The sequence below is a fragment of the Paroedura picta genome, chromosome 8 (genome assembly GCF_049243985.1).
Source record: "Paroedura picta isolate Pp20150507F chromosome 8, Ppicta_v3.0, whole genome shotgun sequence".
Classification (NCBI taxonomy): Eukaryota; Metazoa; Chordata; class Lepidosauria; order Squamata; family Gekkonidae; genus Paroedura; species Paroedura picta.
The window spans coordinates 45,349,821-45,368,884 of NC_135376.1; the positions used below are offsets into that span (position 1 = coordinate 45,349,821).

Here is a 19,064-nt window from a genome sequence, read left to right on the forward strand (position 1 = left end):
AGGGTGATTGTAAGCCACTTTGAAACTCCTGGTTGAGAAAAGTAGCATATAAAAACCAACTTTTCTTTTCAAAGAAAAGAACAAGCTTCCAGGTGCTATTATCTTTTCAATAGGCCTTGTTAACCTGGGGTGAGGGAAAGGTCAGTGGAAGAGGCCCTCATGGAAACAATAATGTTGCCCTATATACTTCAGAGTTCCCTCAGAGGGATGTGACATCCAGGTAGAGAATGTACATTATGTTTGTAATATGACTGCAAAAATGTTGGTGGTCAGCAGCTTCCTGGGTGCAACTGACATGGCTTGGTACATTTCTGGTCAAGCGATGCTGTCTTAATGAGATGCAGGCCATGTTGCACAAATGGTGGTTTGCAAGCAAACTCTTCCTTTGCTTATGGAGGGGTCTGAGCCCTAACAGGAAAGGGAGAAAGAAGCAGGAAAAGAGGAGAGGCTGTGGGGCCTTTGAGAAAAGGGACAGAGGAAATAGTGGGGCAGGGGAAAACGAGACACCCCCAAGTCCTTGCAGGTTCTCACTTGTTATTCATAATTGTAACAAAAGATTTTTAATGCCATATTTGGAATAGATTATTCAGATTGTACAAATATACACAACATTAATTTCCATGCAATAGAGCCTCTTGTGGCGCAGAATGGTAAGGCAGCAGACATGCAGTCTGAAGCTCTGCCCATGAGGCTGGGAGTTCAATCCCAGCAGCCGGGTCAAGGTTGACTCAGCCTTCCATCCTTCTGAGGTTGGTAAAATGAGTACCCAGCTTGCTGGGGGGTAAACGGTAATGACTGGGGAAGGCACTGGCAAACCACCCCGTATTGAATCTGCCATGAAAACGCTAGAGGGTGTCACCCCAAGGGTCAGACATGACTCGGTGCTTGCACAGGGGATACCTTTACCTTTTTATTTTATAGGTGCACTGTTATGGAGTTCTGCAGATACTGGGCAACTTTGGCAGGCTGTAGTTGGGAAGAAAAAAAGGAGTAGAAGCCTGGATCCCCTGGCATCTCTGGTTAACTTACCCCAGTCAGCAGGGCTCTTTCTGATAATCTGGAAAGTCCATTCCAATCAGGGGGCATTGGTCTGACTTGACAGAAAAGCATTCCTCAGCTCAGGGGAAACAAACAACAGGGTGTCAGAATGATTGGGAGGCACCACAGAGGCCTATGGCTGTTTTTGGAAACACTATTAGCACCAGCAGCACCACCTCAAATCTCAATCATAGCCAACAAAATTAACCATTAACAAACCCAAATATGGTATTTGGGGAGCCCAACAGTCTCCCAAAGTCCAACTTTTTCAGCATTACAACAAGATGAAGAAGAAGAAGAGTTGGTTTTTATAAAACACTTTTCACTGCCCTGAAGAGTCTCAAAGCAGCTACAATCACCTTCTCATCCTCCCCCTACAATAGATACCTTGTGAGATAGGTGAGGCTGAGAGAGCTCTGAGAGAAACTGCTCTGTGAGAACAGCTCTAAAAGGGCTGTGATTAGCCCAAGGTCACCCAACTGACTGCATGTGGGGGAATCGGGAATCAAACCTGGTTTGCCACATTAGAAACCGCTGCTTTTAACCAGTACACCAAGTTGGCTCTCCAAGTTCACTTCAGTGTACAGATATATGTTTACTTTAATAAAAATTTCCCAGTGTCCAAATGTTTCTAGAAAGGAAATGATTGTCATGGTAACATCATCCTGTAACTCTGATGGCAGATTTCAAGGGTGGTTTCCTTCTGAAGCCCGTGACCAATGAAGAGGAGACAGTGGAACTGAATGATGGGATGAAAAGACTGCAGCTGTCTTCCAGCCCCAGACGGACTCGCCCTCAAAGCTACTCCCCTCTTGCTGATGTGCCAGTGGATGCCTACACTTCCCAGAGCGATCCCTCCTCAGTGACCGGCAGCAAGCATCCCAACTGGCTGCTAAATAAGACTGCAGAAAAGCCCACGAACTCCACAGCACCCACCAAGGATGCGTCAGAGCAGGGAGATGGACGGCCTGGCCGAGGGAAGCTTCGTACACCAAAGTCGAGCCATGGCAAAGCCACACTGAGGGGGAGACATGGGGAGGCCCAGCCTGCCAAGGACACCCTGTACTCTGTGATCAACCGGCCACGCAAAGCTAGGCCCCTGCTCTCACACCTCTTCAGGGAAGTCCAAACTACTAGCAAGGGGGTTCAAGCAGAGACAGGAGATGAAATCCCAGAGGGTCTGGTCCAAAACGGTGCTGGTGACACTAAAGAGGAATATGAGCTGCTCACTGTCCGCCTGCCCAAGAACAAACAGTCGCTGGGTAAGTAGAGGGGCCAAGCCCCTAACCTGACAGGGGCACCTTACAAGGGTGTGATAAAAATAGGACTGAATGTGGCAGTAACAAGAACCTCAAAAGTATCCAACTGTATCTCAGTGCATTCCCACGTGCCAGCTACACTCTTTGGGCAGCCTTCTTGTTGTGGGGCAGCAGTAAGGTCACAAGTTTTTTCTGTGCTAGGTCTAGGCTCCTGGGATGGCTTCCCAGAGTGGAGACAGAGAATGCCTTTGCTCACTGTGTTTCAGAAGGTGTGCAAGACAGTTTTGTTTCAGAGGGCACTTGACGGAGGGTGAAGGGCTTCATTTTTAGCATATCCTTTTTTAACCCGTGGGCTTTTTGTGTGCTGATGAACTGTTGCAATGTTTTTGTGTCCTTGCAAAGGGATGTTGCTTTGTTCCTCACCTTGAGTCTAAGACAGCCATTCTCAACAGGAGCCACATGGCACATTTGAAGGGGGCCACAGACTGAAAAATGTGACCAGGGGAGCCCAAAGGGTTTATGGGGGCCCTGGTAACTGAACTGATGCAACACCCTTTTTGTCATGCATGGCGTCATTGCTAGAAAGTCAAGGGGAAGAAAAATAATTAATGTAATCTGTTCCTTTGTGTGTGCTTGGAATACGGCATTCAAGAAAAAAATGAACACACATGCTTCTCTTGGTCGAATGTTCCAGGTATCTGTCTCATGTGTCTCTATAAGACAAGGTATGTCGAGTACAGCTAGTTCACTCTCAGCTTCTTAGGTCTTTGTTAGCCTAAGTGCATTGTGCAAGTGCTCAGCCTACAGCAGAGGACCAGGGAACCTGAGAAGGTCCAAGGCAATAGTGCTTCCTCCTGTGGTTCATGGAGAGCCAAATTCAATAAATAAATCAATAAAACCTTTAATGGCATGATATTAAATATATGTAACTATGACCTTTTAAAATTGCCATATTCCTTCTGAGCATGTAAGGTTGTCTTCGCCCAACACAGTTGCTCTTAGCCAGCCTTTGGGTGTTTGAAAAAATGAGAAAGCTGTCCCTCTCTGCCTTCTTGCTCTCCTCAGAATGGGGGCCAAGGGAGAACGCAACCTAGCCATGGAGAAAGCAGACTCAAACCATCTCCCCCAGCACACTGTGGCCCATGTGCTCCTGCCCTGGGGGGCTCGGGGTGTGTGTGTAGTATTTCCTCCTCTGCAGTCAGCCTACTCTGCTTCCAGAACTGGCCGGGCAGTTGGGATGAGCACGCAGAGCATGGGAAGGGGGGGGGTGACCTGGAGAGGATGCGTCCTTGACCTGCCTCCCTGGCATAAGACCCTCTGCTCAGGGAGGCTCCCAGCTTACTCATCCCCCAGTCCCTGCAGAGACAGCAGTTTCAAGGTGTGAAGCAGAATGGTCTTGGCTCATTTTCCTGGAGCATGGGGCACACTGGGAGAACGGTGCTCTTAAGGGGGCATGTCAAGGAGCCACAGAGTGTCATTGGCTTAAGGAGACAGAAGTTGGGTATACATATATTTTTCAAAAAAATAAATATTTATGTAAAACAAGATTCCAGAAGGAAGTTGTATAGTTCCTCTGATTGTGCCCAAATGTAACCAAAGGATGGGAAATCTTCACAGATGCATTGTCTGTCTGTGGCTTTGTCAGCACTGCAGAGTATGATTCCAGAGGATCCTCCCGGCCTCACAAAGCATTCTTGCACACCCTGCAGAAGGACTGGCAGTGGGGACCATGCAGGACAGGCTTATGGGCATCATAAAGTAGCACGTTTCACCAAGCCTCCCTTTGCCCAGACAGACAATTGCCTTTCTCACATGCAAGACTTGAGGCCCCCACAGTGGTCCCACCCCATTAGTGCAGCGGCTGTCCAGAGGGCACGGCACTCACAACAATGGCATGATTACTCATAGCACCATTATGCTTTTCAGGGATCAGCATTTCAGGTGGAATAGAGTCCAAGGTGCAGCCAATGGTGAAGATTGAGAAGATCTTTCCTGGGGGAGCAGCATCCCTGAGTGGAAAACTGGAGGTAACAGGAGCGGCATGGAAGGAAAGGGTGACTTCCCCTAGTCCCTGCTGTACAGAAGGGCCGCCACAAGAAGCAGGGCTCCCCCTGCCCTGGTAGTCCTCTGCGCCAGCTCAGCGGCTGCCTCTGGAGAATCTCAATGTAAAGACTCCCTCAGCAGTCAGTGGCCCTGATTGCTGCACAATTGGATAGTCTTCCTCTGCTTGTTGCATCAGCATGTTGATGAAGAAGAGTTGGTTCTCATGTGCCGCTTTTCTCTACCCAAAGGAATCTCAAAGCGGCTTACAGTCGCCTTTCCTTTCCTCTCCCCACAACAGACACCCTGTGAGGGAGGTGAGGCTGAGAGAGCCCTGATATTTCTGCTTGGTCAGAACAGCTCTATCAGTGCTGTGGGGAGCCCAAGGTCACCCTGCTGGCTGCATGTGGGGGAGTGCAGAATCGAACCCGGCTTGCCAGATTAGAAGTCTGCGCTCCTAACCACACCAAACTGATCTCCTACAAGCAGTGGGCAAAGTATTACTCCCCCTTCCTCCAAAAGAAGAAGAGTTGTTTTTTTATCCCCTGCTTTTCACGGCCCAAAGGACCCTCAAAGGAGCTTACAATTGCCTTCTCTTCCTCTCCCCACAACAGATACCTTGTGAGGAATGTGGGGCTGAGAGAGCACTGAGAGAAAGTGCTCTGTAGAACAGCTCTAAGAGGACTGTGACTAGTCCAAGGCCACCCAACTGGCTGCATGTGGAGGAGCGGGGAATCTAGCCCAGCTCGCCAGATTAGAAGCCGCCACTCTTAAGCACTACACCAAGGATTTCTGCTGGCTAGAACATAAAATAATTGCTTCCGAAACTCCATTGAGAAACTGGATTTGCACAGCCAGCTTCTTCCCTGGCCAGCTCACAGCAGAGGAGAGCAGCCCCCTCTTGCTCCCACCCCTCACAAGGAAGCAACTTGTCTAAGGTCTCACAAGGGAGTTTGTGTCAGAACAGAGCACAAGCCCTCTGCTCTCCTCATGCCCACACGCTTGGCATGGCTCCTCTCCTCTCCTCCTGTGCAAACAATCTGTCCCACCACATGCGTCATCTTCTCCATGTTTACTCAGCTGTAAATCCTGCTGAATCTAATGGAGCTTACTCCCAAGTGAACATGCATAGGATTGCTGCCTGAAATGGCATCAAATAGAATTACCCATTACATTTATTTTTTGTTCCTGCCACCAGAGATTCTTACGACTGTTTTCATGGCAGTCACAATTTTTTAAAAATGCACCCACAACTTATCTTTGCAGAATCTATTGCAAGTTGTGATGCATTAATGAAACCCTTGTAATGCAAAATGCATCACATGTGAATGGGACTAATAGGTTTTTGATGAGGATACTTCTTTTAAAAAATGCGATTTCAGCTTGCTGGCTTTCGTACATTACTGTACCAGTACTACAATTACAATGCCGTTTCTCCAAGGGGAGGGAATTTCAGCAACACAGCCTGGATTTAAATGAATTCATGGTAAAAAGCAGCTTTCACACTAGGTGGCAGCTAAGCTGCAGGGCAGCCATAAAATAACCTCATTTTAATTCCTAATTTCTTCCTCTGAAGTCACCAAAATTACACACAAGAACGAAATTGACAGATATGTGACTCTCCCAGACAAGGGAAATTTAAGTGAGGTTCACCACAGTGGCAAAAGAGTGAGCTTTTTTAAGGAGACCTTTAGAGACTCACCGACAACAGAGGGTTAAAAGGGAGCAGATCTGTTTAGGATTGCATTGCAAATTATGAGACTTCCAGGCTCCCAAGCAAAAGTGCCCAATGAGGGTCAACAGCACCTTCCCACCCCTGCTCCACACCTTCTTCCATTTGGCCGAACATTTCCCCCGTGCCCCACCTGAGACACGACAGTCCAGCCTCTGGGGTCCAGTTCAACCCTTCCTTAAAAACCTCATTGCCACCCACACAAAACAAATCTCATTGTGTGGGACCGTATAATGAGGCCTTGGGGCCAGAGACACACACATACATGCCTCATTGTGCCATTCAGGGTCCCCCACGGTTCAGGGCGCTCTGCGGCATTTCACAAGGACTCTGTAATGAACCAGGCGCCAACAAAGAGCCTTTGTGGGTCCCGGCCCGCCAGCCCGCCCATCGAGCAACTCTTCTGCAGCCCCCAGGAGCAGCTGTCATTGGGCTTCCCCTCTGATGGCCTCCTCGCTGAGGGGGTTGTGGGCCCAGTTTGCCAGGTGGCTCGGATAAAAGCCCAATTGTGCCAGGTTGTTGCAGGGGCAAGGGGGGGGGGACTGACTAGCAGCACAGGTGAAACTGCTCCTCCAGCCCTACCAGGCTAGGACTGAAGGCCTGGCTCCGGGGTTCCTGCACTGGCCTCTGCCTGCCAAGCTCTGCAATGAAGCCATCAGGTGGAGGAAGACAGAGCCAGAGGTTCCCACCCTCCACCCTGGCTCATTTGTTATACACTCTGCAGAATAAAGTTCTCCCACTGAATTTCAGGTTTCTAGCCTGATGGAGAAAGATCCGAGTTGCAAAGGAGCAAAGAGCTGTTCTGGGCGGACTGTATGCTGGCCCTGTCAGCTCTGAAATGGGCTCTGGTGTGCATCTTTGCCTTCCCGTGCCTTCAATGTGCAGAAGACCTGAAATACAAAGATGGGGCCTAAAGGCACAGCTCACCCCCTAAAATGCACCCAAGAACCCCCACACACACACACACACAGGCTTACTTCAGCTCCACTGGCTGTAGAGCCACACAATATTGTGTGGCTTCTTTAATGCGTAGGAAGGGCACTAGCCTGCCTGGACCACACTGTTGCCCCACTTGCACTGGCCACGTAATTTAGAGCTCGCCCAGCTTCCTCCCACAGCTCCCCTTTCCAGGGAGAAATCAGCTGAACAAGAGGCAAGGTGTCTTTCAGAGAAACTTGTCCTCCCTTCGTGACCTTCTGGTTCAGAAACCCAAGCATGCTTGCAAGGAACCCATGTTTAAACGATTGATCTGATCCAGCCAGTTTTTCTGCTGCAGGGGGGAAAGGCGGGGGCGTTCCCTCTGAAGGAGGATCATGAGATCTATGTGGGATAGGGGCTGTAGTGTGAAGATTTGGGCAAGACTGAGTAAGAAAGCTGCCTAGATCCTGCCCATTGCCTTATTTCCCTACCACCAACCAGTTCAAGAAACACATCTATAAATTCTCTTCCCTTTAAAGATGGGCTTAATGCTGTATCCCTTCCTAGTTGCCCTGTGCAGCCTATGATGTTGAAATGTGAGCTCTCGGAGTGCAGTAGCTATCTGTCACATGAATGGCATCTACAAGGAACCCCCCCCCCATTAAGACTGTCACACTCCAAGCTGATCATTTCCACAACTGTCCCCAGTACTCAGCTGCAGTCAGTAGGGCATCCTCTACATGCAATTGGAGCTTATGCTGGATGCTAAAACTGAGAGAAACCTGGAAAAGGCCAAACACAAAATGCCACATCGCCCCTGCTCTAGCACCCAGCCCTCTTTGTGTGTGTGTGTGTGGGGGGGGGGCATGCTTAATCACTGTAAGGTTTCTTACTGTAAAAATCACAGGTTTGGGGAGACCAGGCCTTAGCTCTCTAACTATTCTTCTCCTTGACCTTTGATAGGCTGGCTATGAGCTGGTTGCAGTGGAGGGAGAGAGCCTGCAGAACGTAACACACCAGCGTGCCGTAGAGATCATCCGTCAGGCCTACCGTAACAAAGCCAGGGAGCCCATGGAGATTGTGGTGAAGGTGCCGAGGGAGACACAGTAATGCAGCAGACCAAGCAGTTTGCCCTGAAGAACACGGACAGCTCAAACACGAGTAGCAACCACTGCTGTCGGAGGAGGGCTGATTCGTTGCGCCTATCTAACTGCTCAGTATGGCTATACCAGGTAGGTAAAGTGAAACGGCAACCTGAAGGCCTGATGGAACACGTTTCCGAATTCCAGGAAGGCACGGTTCAAGAAGAATCAGGGAAGTGCAGGTGAACAGCAGGACAGGGTGCACTCCTCTCCAAATCAGGTGTTTTGTGGATACTGCAAACAAAGCAGATGCTAATGAACATCTGCAAATGGGACAGCTGCTTTTCCACAAAGAGTCTGGCAAGAAGCTTCCTGCTAAAGGCTGGAAAAGGGGAGCTTCTGCTGTGCAAGGTGGCAAAGTGTTGGCATGCAAAACGTCACCTAACTCCTTCCAGTAAGTGGATGTTTTTGGAGGAGAAGCCCAGGTACACCTAAGAGCAGCCAGAACAATGGCCTGCGAAGAGATATCAGTATGGTGCAGAGCTGCTACCACCATGAGCATTTTTCCAAAATCCAGTTCATGTTTATAGACAGCAGCACACTTTTGAAGTTTACTCACATGTCTATAGAAGTGAGTAAGGGATCTTTCTTCCACTCCCCTCTAGGGGAGGCAAGAATCCTGGATCCGACCAAATAATAAAATCAGGAAACTGGGCTGAACATTGTCACAATTCCTTCCAATGAAATCATAATGGTAATGCCATACAGAGGGAGGATCAAACTGGCAGCAATACCAGTAGGAGACAGGCAGTAGGCCTCACTATTTTCATCAAGCTTTAGAGCCATTTAACCAGCAGCTGACGAAGAGCCAGAGGGGAAAGAAGCACTCTACCTTCTGTAGCTTCCCTTGAAATCCCATGATGGGTGCAGCTGCAGAGGATGTCCTTAGGGCAGCTTTCATGCAGCACATGGATGCTGCCGCCAAACAGTGAAGTCTGATGGTGATGACCTTGGCATCTTCTCTCTCGGGAATACCTGGGAGTCAGGTGCCTGAGTTTCCAGGAGACAGGGTGACTACCTGCCCCTTGGAGCCACTGGCAGTGATGCAAGGTACGCTTGGACACACACTGCTACACAGCAAGAAGGATGTTAGGTGTGTATGCAAAGCAGCCCCCAAGTCTGGAGAGGGGGCAGAGCCCTCCCACGCTGCCTTGATCGCTGTTCTCCTCCCCCAGCAGAATACTTTCTGCCCATCCAGACCTTTAGAGAGTCCCATATCCTTTCCCCTGCCCCATCACATCACCCGATGGCTTTTCTTAAATACACAGGTGTCTTTCCCCACCTTTTTTTTAATTCACACTTTTCTTTTGGTTTGTACAAGAAATTTACACAGCTTGGAAAATATACAATTTCAGAAAATAAAGTAAAAAAAAACACAAAGTGGTGCCAAAAGTTGGGGACAGTGGGGGAAAGACAAAAGGGCAGGTCAGCCAGATTCACAGAAATGACACGCACCAAGCTTTTCCTTTGGTCTAGTGATGTGTGCCCCCCTCTACATTCTCCAGGAGCTGTGGGCAGTACAGCACAAAAACAGCTGGGGGGGAGTGGGTGAGGATTGCCTCTTATTCTGGAATGCACAAAAATCTACATTAGCATGGAAGATTCCTGGCAAGCAGGCTGGCAGTACATACAGAGTCGTTATGCATCCTCCTGACCCCAACCTACCCAATCAAAATCTCAAGTCTATTAAATGCAGAGGAAGAAGAGGTGCTAAAGCTAAAGTCAGCCCCAAATGGTAAGCACCCCAGCACCAATGCTGCTATTCTCCGACTGGTGTAAACAAGATGCCCAGATATGCTGGGCTTTGGCTGCATTCAGCTTACTGCCTCTGTAGGAGAAGGTTCCATGTTTGCACTGGCACAGATCATGTGCTTACAATATTCAGCCATCTTGACATGGTGGGCACATAAAGCATTCACTGTATATAGGGGGACAGAGTTGGGTGGGAGATGGCATAAAGTGAGAGATCACGGACACTCAAAGCCCCATCTGCATAGCCCTCTGCTGTTTCTTCTATTGGATGGAGGCATTAGCACCTCAGTCTCATTTGGTGGCCCCGAGGTTCAGGTGTACTAGGTCCAAGTTAGTTTTACCCTTCAGTTTCCTGATAGCTACAGGGATACGCATGCATTTTCTTCACTTACTCAAACTGAAGGCAGCTACACTTCTTTGTATTTTGGTCATTAAGGAGTACTGAGCTTCTTTGGCATGCCCTCTGGAAAAGGCCTTTCCCCACCTCTGAAGGCAGAGTCCTCTCCCCTTCTTCTGGAGACACCAGTGCCAGCTCACAACCTCTCACAGTATCTGCCCAACAGAGGAAGGCAAGAGGCTCTCCTCCTCCTCTTCCCCAAACAGGAATGCTGTTCTCTGAAGATGAGTCCCTCTGCCAAGAAGGTGACCAACCACTTCAAGGTGAAGGCAGAGAGCAAGCTAGGGGGACTTCCCCTGCAGCCCAAACAACCAGGGAAGCCGGTACAAGCACAGATGAACTTCCACCCTTTTAAAAAGATGGTGCTGAGTACTCAGGTGCACTCTGATCTTCAGTTATTTGCATAAAGGACAGGTAAAGCCAAAGGGCAGCACAATGCCCAATGGAAGGCAAGGAGGACCGGACAACCAGGCCCTGGTAAAGAGCTCAGCTATGGGAGGGAACAGGGGCAGCTGGAGACTGGGGCTTTTGGAAACAACAGTTTACCCCACATAGTTCCAAGGAAAAGAAAGCCACCATGGCACTCTGCCAAACAAACTTGAGAGGGGAAAACAACATGGATAAAGTGAAAAGGGAACCTAAAACACTCAGGACCACTGGACTTCTAGGCAAGCCACTGGAGCCTGCAGGGGGGAAGAGGCAGGCCAAAAAGGGAAAGGCACTCTCATGAAGGTTTCTAAACGAGAACAGGTCTGTCCCCTAGCCCCATGCAGCAGGGGGTCCACAGAGGTGGGGCTGGCAAACAGCACAAGGTCCTGCAACAGTCTCAGCAGCCTCAAGAGAATGGGAACATCCAAGCAATATACGAAGGGAAAGGACCTTCTCCAAGCCCAGGAATAAGAATTCAGGGCAAGCTTCTACACATAGCTTTGGATGGGCCATATACAAATAATCCTTTGGAGAAAGGCAGTGAAGGTGGAGTGGGGCAGGAAATTAGGAGGACTTCAAGTGTGCAGGCAAATTACTCAGCGAACAGCCAGGAATGGAGCAGCACAGGTCCCTTTCGGGTAAGATGCACGTCAGAACCTACTCCAGAAACACCCCAGGGGCTAGGTGGTCTTGGCTTATGGCCTTTTGAGAAATGCACTAAGGGATTCCAGCCCCTGCTAGCACAGGACAAGGGAGTCCAGGATGTCATCATTCTGACACAGCACAAGGAGAGAAAAGCACACAATCACACACTTCATGGAATTTGGGGGCAGGACTCAGCAGGCCAAATATCAGTCTTGCTTCTTTCATTTCTTGCCTTACTGCCTGTGAACATGCTTTGTGGAGATTCAGGGCTTGCCCACACTTGACAGGTTTTCCACAAGAGGGAGGAAAGAAGATTCGGCAGCCTGCAAAGCACCTGACACTTCACAGATATTGGGCTCCATTTAGACTAAATCTTATGCAAATGGAAGGCACTTCCATGAGTGAAAGAACTTTCCTGCCTCCCACTGCAATCCACTCATCCCACACAGGTGCTGCTCCTGAGGAAGGGGGCACACAGAGGCGGAGGGGGGAAGGGCTTTCACAGAGCCTGACCTGACCCCACCCACCCATCCAAAAGTGGGAGGGAGGGAAGGAAAAGGCAGCCAGCCTGCCCCAACCACATGCACCCAAAAGAGGGAGGGTCAGCCTGCATCCCCCTTGCTTTGTGAGGCCCAGGGGGGGGAGGGGGCACTGCTCTTCTGCCACTGTGCTGGGTCAGACAAGGTGGTGGTGGGGGCTACTGGGAAAAGTCTCAGTGAGCTCAATGGCTACTCCGCCCATGAACTGAGGCTCTAAGGTGGGAAGAGGAAACTGGCAGAAATTACACCTCCGCTTCCATTACTGGGAAATTTAGTCTGAATCCAACCCACAGACTGGAAGCTCTACTAATGATGTAAAATATAGGGAAACCTGTCCTATTGGTGTAATCTACATGGGATAAAGAATTTCAGCTTTTCTTGCCCCAGAACTGAGGGTTCTTTGAGTTTTGTTTTGCACAGGACTGGACTGGACTGGACTGACGGTCAGAGAACAGCATCCAGTTAAAAAAATAAGATAAAATCTTCTCTACCCATTCCCTCCCATCCACGAAGTGGATCAGTAGTTAACAGGCCATTAACACTCTGACAGTCAACTCTGCTTTGTCGCCAGCCAATGGAGACCCAGTGAGGAAGGCCAGTCAAACCCCTCCCCTCCTTCCCTCCCTCCCTCCCTGCCTTAAAGCCTATCTCCAGCCCATGAAAGTGTGCCCCACAACAACAGCCAGCATCCGGGCAGGAGACTTGAGTAGCAACCGCAGCCGGGGGGGGGGGGGGGGGGGCAGGGAGGGGCAACAGGAACTCTCAAGTGCTGTTTCCCAAGGTATGGTGAGCCCAGGAGGCATAGAGCTGCTGCTGCCCTCCTTCCAAGAGGAGGAGGAGGAAGAGTGTATCTTTTGCCAGATCCCATACTCCCTGGGAGCAACCCGAGCTGCCCTCAAGCCCGAGGCACATCTCAATGGCAGTGAATGATTTTGAGCTGGACAGGGGACTCTCCCACTGGATCCTCAAACGATGCTACGGGATGGTAGAAGTGCTACCCACATGGACTGTGCTTGTACGTTAGGCAATGCCCTCCACCACTGGACTCTGTTCTCAATTCCTCAACACAGCAGGGTTCCCTACTGAGCATGCTCCAATTGCAGGAGCCAGAATCTCTTTCTGGCCCATTTTACGGGGCCTCCACCGAGCACGCTCAGATCTCAGTAGCAGCGATCTCCTCAAAGCAGATTCCTTCACCAGTGTGCAGCTCATACTCCTCCATGTCCCGGGCCTCGAGTTCAAGGCTGAGGTGGCGCAACTGGCGCTCCATCTCGCGGTTGTGCTGGTACATCTGGATATAATTATGCTGCAGCTGCTTCTGGTAGCGGATGACCCGGTCCTTTTCGCTCTGCCAGGTGACGCGCTCAGCCAGGAAAGCCTCCCGCTGCTCCTCCCCTCGCCGCCGCTCGCCCAGCAGCTCTGCACGCAGCCGTTCCGCCTGGCCTCGCAACCCGTGCAGGGTGTCGGCCGCCTGCCGCTGGGCTTTCGCCTCGTCACACTCGGACAGTAGGGGGCAGAGGTCGCCACCGGCACTGCGCAGTCCACCCAGCTCATGCTCCAAGCGCCCCAGCTTCTCCCGCAGCAGCTCCGCTTCACTCCTGCGCCTTGCCAGCTCGTTGGCACAGACTTCCAGCTCCAGGGCCTTGGTGCGGGCCACCTCCTGCAGCCCCAGCACCTGCTCCTCGTTGGCTTGCAGCTCAGCCCGGGCTTCCCGCAGCTGAGCCCTGAGCAGCACCAGCTCATTGCCCCGCTGGACCACCTCTGCCTGGGACTCCTTGAGCTGCTGTTTGAGGAGGGAGATCTCACCCGACTTCTGGCACACCTGGTGGGAGAGAGAGAGAGAGATCAGCGACATGGAAAAGCGCAAGCACCAAGGCCCAGTCTGGAGGAGGAAGAGGTTGGCTGCTGCCCTCTACTTCAGGCAGGCTACAGATTTAAAGCCAGGGAGATGACAGCTCCCTTCAAGGGCCTGGAGAGAAGCAAAAACCATCGAAATGGACGTCCAAGAGCTTGCTAGTTGCAGCGGGATGAGTCCCTTTGTCAGAGCAAGTTCTCCCCAGCATAGAACAGTTTGGTTCTTGAAGAGTCTATTACTTGGGAAGACTCTTCCCTCACAAACAAACACATGCTCTACTCGTTATCTGTCATTGAAGAGAACAGAGTCCAGGAGTGAAAGAAAGAGAATTTGAAGATTAGCAGCAGCAGCACCACCAGCACCATTGAGAAACCGCTGAAACATTCTTCAGACTTCTAAAAAAAAACCAGAAGTGATGTGATCATGTACACATCCACCCAAAGCCCTGGCCCTTCCCACCCCCTCCAGGCCCATCCATGGCCATGGGGGCAGGTTGACACGACCATATATAGTCATATTACCTGATAAATATTTAACAAATGTTAAAAGATATACAAAATTAATTGACTCCCACTCATTCGGGAAACTCTTCCAGGGCTATCAAGAAACCCAGGGTTTGATAAAACCCTGGTTGAGAAAGCCTGCAATATACTGATTGAAAGTCTTCAAGCAGCAGGTGGACAGATACTTATCCTGGATGTTGTAGGTTGATCCTGCAATGAGAAGAGGGTTGGACTGGAGACCAGGTATGGCCCCTTCCAACTTTATGATACTATTATATTTATATGTAAACTTCCTTTAAAAAAAAAGAGGCCAAAATCTCAGAAACTCCCCCCACCCCCAGCACATACCCCTTTTCCTAATTTCACAGCAAAGCACATTCAGGAAATATCTGAAATCCTAGGATGCACACAAGTGTACCATGCTGCTGTAGGGAAGCAGGAAAAGGCATACCTCCCAGCCACTCAAAGTCAGGGTTAACAACCTGCATGGAAAAGATCAGAAAGAAAACTCCTGGGACCCCTGTGGACAGAGAGAGGGGAGCTCCTCAATGGTGGGGGGGGGGGAAGAGAGAGAGAGAGAGAGAGAGAGAGAGAGAGAGAGAAGGTCAGGGGCAACAGAGTGGGAACCTAAAGGCTGGAAAGAACACAACTATGTCAAAGCCCTTTCTCCCAGCACTGCTCACCTCCCATTTGGTCTCCTCCAACCGCGGGCCCAACTCGGTGTGTTCCCGCTCAAAAGAAGCACAGCGTTTCTCCAGCAACTCGCGCTCTGCCAGCAGCTGAGCAAAATCCTCCTGGAGCTTCTTCTTCTCCTGCTGAAGCTGGAAGATCTGGAGCTGCAGCACTTGCTGGCTGCGCTGTGCTTTCTGTGCTGCCTGCTGGAGCTTGACTGTGCAGCCCTGCCGGAGCTCCTCCATCTCCTCCTCACAGCGCCTCTGCTTTTCCTCATATACCTAAAGGGAGGAGGAAAAGCACCTGGTTGGATTAGAAAGAGCAGCCACCCGGCATGCAGTTGCCCTTACACAGCCAGCTCAGCTCCTGCAGCACCACCACACTGTGCCTATATAAGCACTGCCCAAAGATTACTCCTTTCCTCCTTTCCTCACTGTTTGCTCCAATGTAAAAGGAAAGCTGCTGAAAGGGACTGCAGCTTCTGCGTCTCATCACAGGAGTCTGCACAGAGGAAGCAGGCAGCTGGGCAGGGGATGCTTACACAAGAAGGGAATGCAAGGAGAACATTTTGGACAGGACACAGAAGTTGTTACAGAGGCAGGAGGGGACCACAGGTGGGAAATATATAGAAGGTGAACACAAGGCCAACTTTGTAAGCATACAGATCCTGCTACAAATGTGTCTCACCAGAAGGATTCCAGCAATAGAAACCCAAATCTCATGACCAAAAGTTTTGTTAGGTAATACAAATTAAGCTACAAGTGATGACAGTTTAATTCGAATCCTACTGCAATGTTTACTGACTAGTTTATGCTGCCTATCTGAATTGCTTTTACGTTTTGTAACCTGCAATGAGTCTCAGTAAGACAGGCAGCCTATAAATAAAGTAAATACAATAAAATAAATTGCTAATCTAAAAAGAACAAAAACTAAGCCTGCATTTACCTTAGCTTTACCCAGGGGGAATTCTGCTGAGGGTTGACCAAAGCCCTGGGTATGCCCAGGGCCCACTCTGCCCCTCTAACTGTCTGGGTACCTCTCCTTCCCCCCCCCCCCCCCCGTCTCCAGTAGGTTAGGGGAGCTGTCCTTGGAAGCAGAGCCACTCTGCAACATCCTCCCTTTCTTCCTCACTTGGCAGCACAAAATGGTATGTTCTATTTAGCTGGTGAGAAGGCTCATGAGCAAGCAGAAAACCACAGGGGGAGGCAGGCAGTCATGGGAAGCAGCAGCAAGTATGCCAGGGCCTCAGCAGATGCCCCACCTGGGGGATGCTGATGCTGCCCCTTTCTGTGCCCAAAGACATATATTCTATATATTAAATCACAATCTACCAGTTCTACCATATACCAACGATTCAGGGTAGAACATTTTCTGAAATGGGAAATGTTACAGAAAAATATACAGTGTTTTACCTCCAACATAATTTTTTTGATTTCTAAAGATTAGTTGATTCAGCAAATAAACAGTTTCTCTGTGCCACCCTGAACAGACTTGTACCATTCTATGCCCTTTCAGTTCAGTGGACTTAACGTGACTTAGAATGGCACTGTCAAATTTGTAACTGATATTTTTCAGGCACTGATCTCTAGGAATTTTGTGGGAGTGTACATGTATGGTTGGAGCGAGAATCACAAATACAAACAATAATCCAAAAACACAAGTCAATTCTCTGGGTTGATTATGCAAGGCAAATGAAACCCAGGCTACAATTCTTATTTATATAATTCTTTTTACATGATAGAAGAGATAGTGTAATCACCTATGAGACATAGAATTAACAATTAACAGAACTGATACAACACACAGTGAGTGTGAAATTAGAGTTCCCCAGTGACCTCCGTAGAAGAGACTGAAATTCTGCTGAAATAGATGAGTAGGAAAACATGGCAAGCTCATAAGATATCAAGCATAGTTCTAAAGGTTTGCTAAAATTAGTGTGTCAACAGTTTTCAATGTTTTCAGGGGAGGGTGATGCTTAAACAATATAAGGAGAGTACATGACATAATGTCTACACATTTTACAGGTATTGTTGCAATAAAAAAATTCCACACAAAACTTAGAATTTTTTTGATTGTAACATTTAAGTCACACAACTTTTTCATAAACAAGTATTCCAGTTGACCTTTGAACTGCTATTGGAACATAATTTTAACTTTTGAAAATGGTTTACTAAATATTACTCAAAAATAAACCTAAACACTCTCCTTAAGGCACCAGATAATTCTCTGGACAATTTTCCCAATCTGATTTTTTGAGATTTTCCCATATAGCACCTGCACGTGAAAACTACTTAGTGAAACAAGATGCCACATTGTCCAAAGCACAAGCAAGAGCAGTCCCACAGTGGTAGCAATAATCTAAAAATAGAATGAATCTTCCTCTCTGCAGACTCACGGGAATTCCTTCTGGTGATACCAGTGTCTCTGCATCAAAAAGACCACATGATCCCCCAACACTGATTACCTGGTAAATGGCCACCTCGTTCTCATCCAAGCTCTCCCTCAAATGCTGTAGTTCAGCTTCCCGTTCTCGCAGCTTCTCCTCGAGTTCATGAACAAGGAGGGCTTCATCAGCACCACTGTGCACAGGTGAGCGCCCACCGCATGAGCCACTGTCAGAGGAAGGGTGCCCACGGCCACTCAGAGAGCCTGTGCTCTTGCTTGATGATGACCGGCCGCTGTCTGAGTTTGAAGGACCAGCGAGGCCCCGAGAACTGCTACTGCCGTGACTGTCCAGGTTTATGTGGCCCATGGAGATGTTGACCGGCTCCATTTGTTGGCTGCAACTAGTGCTGTACGTGGGCAGACTTGAGAGGGAGTTGTGTCCCGAGTCAGACATGGTTCCCGAATGAGAGCTTGTGCGGCAGCTCAGGGAGTTGTGTTTCTCGGTACTCCCTGTGGTGGAGCCACCAAAGAGCTGAGCGAGGCTAGCCTGGCTCTCAGAGAGAACCGAGGTGCCCGGTCGCAGCGCCAAGTGCCCCTGCACGGGGGGATTGCGGTTCTTGGGCATGACAGGCTTGAAGGCAGTTGGCCGAATTAGCGTCTTCTCCATGTTCTGAAAAGTAACACAAGGGCAAAGGGTTGCAAGACCGGGCATTATCGCTTGAAGGTTAAAGCAACAGGTATGACACCCTCACTCTGCCTCTAATAAACTCTAGGAAGATTCATTCCCAAAATTCCACAAATGAGGAAATGGAGTGTTTAAAAATCTTCAGTACAAGGGCTTCCTTGAAGTTCACTTGCAAATGTACCACCTCCCTCCTCCTCATCTACGAAAACTCTCTCCTAAGCTAGAAAGGTTATGGTGTTATGGCTGATTCTCCTGGGCCTTTAAACAATCCACAGACGCACCATACGTGGGTGGGTGGGACAGCCTTGCACTCCCTCAAATGTTATCTTAGCATATGCCTTTTGGGACAAAGCAAGGTCAGAAACAATTGTTTAGTTACCAACGTTATGGTTGTTTTAGGAAGAACTACTACGTGTCCCCAATAAGTCATTGCATCTCTCAAAGACAAAATTCTAAAGGAACTAGCCAAAGGGGGCTAGCAGGCCTTTGCTTTGGCTGGCGGGTAGTGGAGCATGATCTATTTCAACAGCCCACCATCCTTTTCTGCCAAGATCCCACCGCTTCTTACCTTCTCGAGTTTCCCCGAGACAGGCACCAGTTTGGGGGGAGGTCCACGGATGGTGCCAACCTGGGGCTTGTCATTCTGTAGATCCTCCGTGTCACTACAGGGGCTTATAGGAGACACAGCTTCAGCCCAGTCCTCTTCACTACCGTAAGTGTAGCTGACTTTCTTGGCAGGGAGTCCGTGGCACAGGGGCTCTTGGGAACCAGCACTTCCTGGCAGGCGGAAGGGGCCGAACTCTGGTGTGGCCTTGTGGCAAGGCCTGCCTGAGATGAGGCTACTGACGCTGCCCATTGCTGCAGGAGGCAAGCAGGCACCTGTGTGGAGCTGGGCAGCCCCTTCAGAGGCAGGCTCAATGGAGATGGGCAGGGTCTGCACTATGGCCATGACGTCCACAGAGGAGGCTTTGCACGTGCCCTGAAAGAGAGAAGAAATGGCTACTGAGAATGGGAGCAGGAGAGCTGAAGGTAGCTCACGGGCCTTGTGTTTGTGGACTCAGTTCTGTCACTAT

The 19,064-nt window shown here is 49.6% G+C and overlaps 2 protein-coding genes across 9 annotated transcripts in view; one reads left to right on the forward strand and one right to left on the reverse strand.

Annotated features, from left to right (window-relative positions):
• The window catches only part of PDZD7 (PDZ domain containing 7), a 34,042-nt gene extending 24,674 nt beyond the window's left edge, over positions 1 to 9,368 (forward strand). Inside the window, exons 15-17 of the mRNA XM_077349531.1 lie at positions 1,722 to 2,300; positions 4,224 to 4,324; positions 7,951 to 9,368. Coding sequence (XP_077205646.1) covers positions 1,722 to 2,300; positions 4,224 to 4,324; positions 7,951 to 8,097 — 827 coding nt within the window. The 3' untranslated portion in view covers positions 8,098 to 9,368. The remainder of the gene's footprint in view (positions 1 to 1,721; positions 2,301 to 4,223; positions 4,325 to 7,950) is intronic.
• A 12-nt stretch (positions 9,369 to 9,380) lies between these two features.
• Positions 9,381 to 19,064, reverse strand: part of LZTS2 (leucine zipper tumor suppressor 2) — a 66,712-nt gene continuing 57,028 nt past the window's right edge. For all 8 annotated transcript variants that reach the window (XM_077349532.1, XM_077349537.1, XM_077349533.1 and 5 more), the window contains 4 exons: positions 18,560 to 18,970; positions 17,386 to 17,976; positions 14,933 to 15,202; positions 9,381 to 13,713 (listed from right to left, as the gene is read on the reverse strand). In XM_077349532.1, the coding sequence (XP_077205647.1) occupies positions 13,045 to 13,713; positions 14,933 to 15,202; positions 17,386 to 17,976; positions 18,560 to 18,970 (1,941 nt within the window). In that variant the 3' untranslated portion in view covers positions 9,381 to 13,044. The remainder of the gene's footprint in view (positions 13,714 to 14,932; positions 15,203 to 17,385; positions 17,977 to 18,559; positions 18,971 to 19,064) is intronic.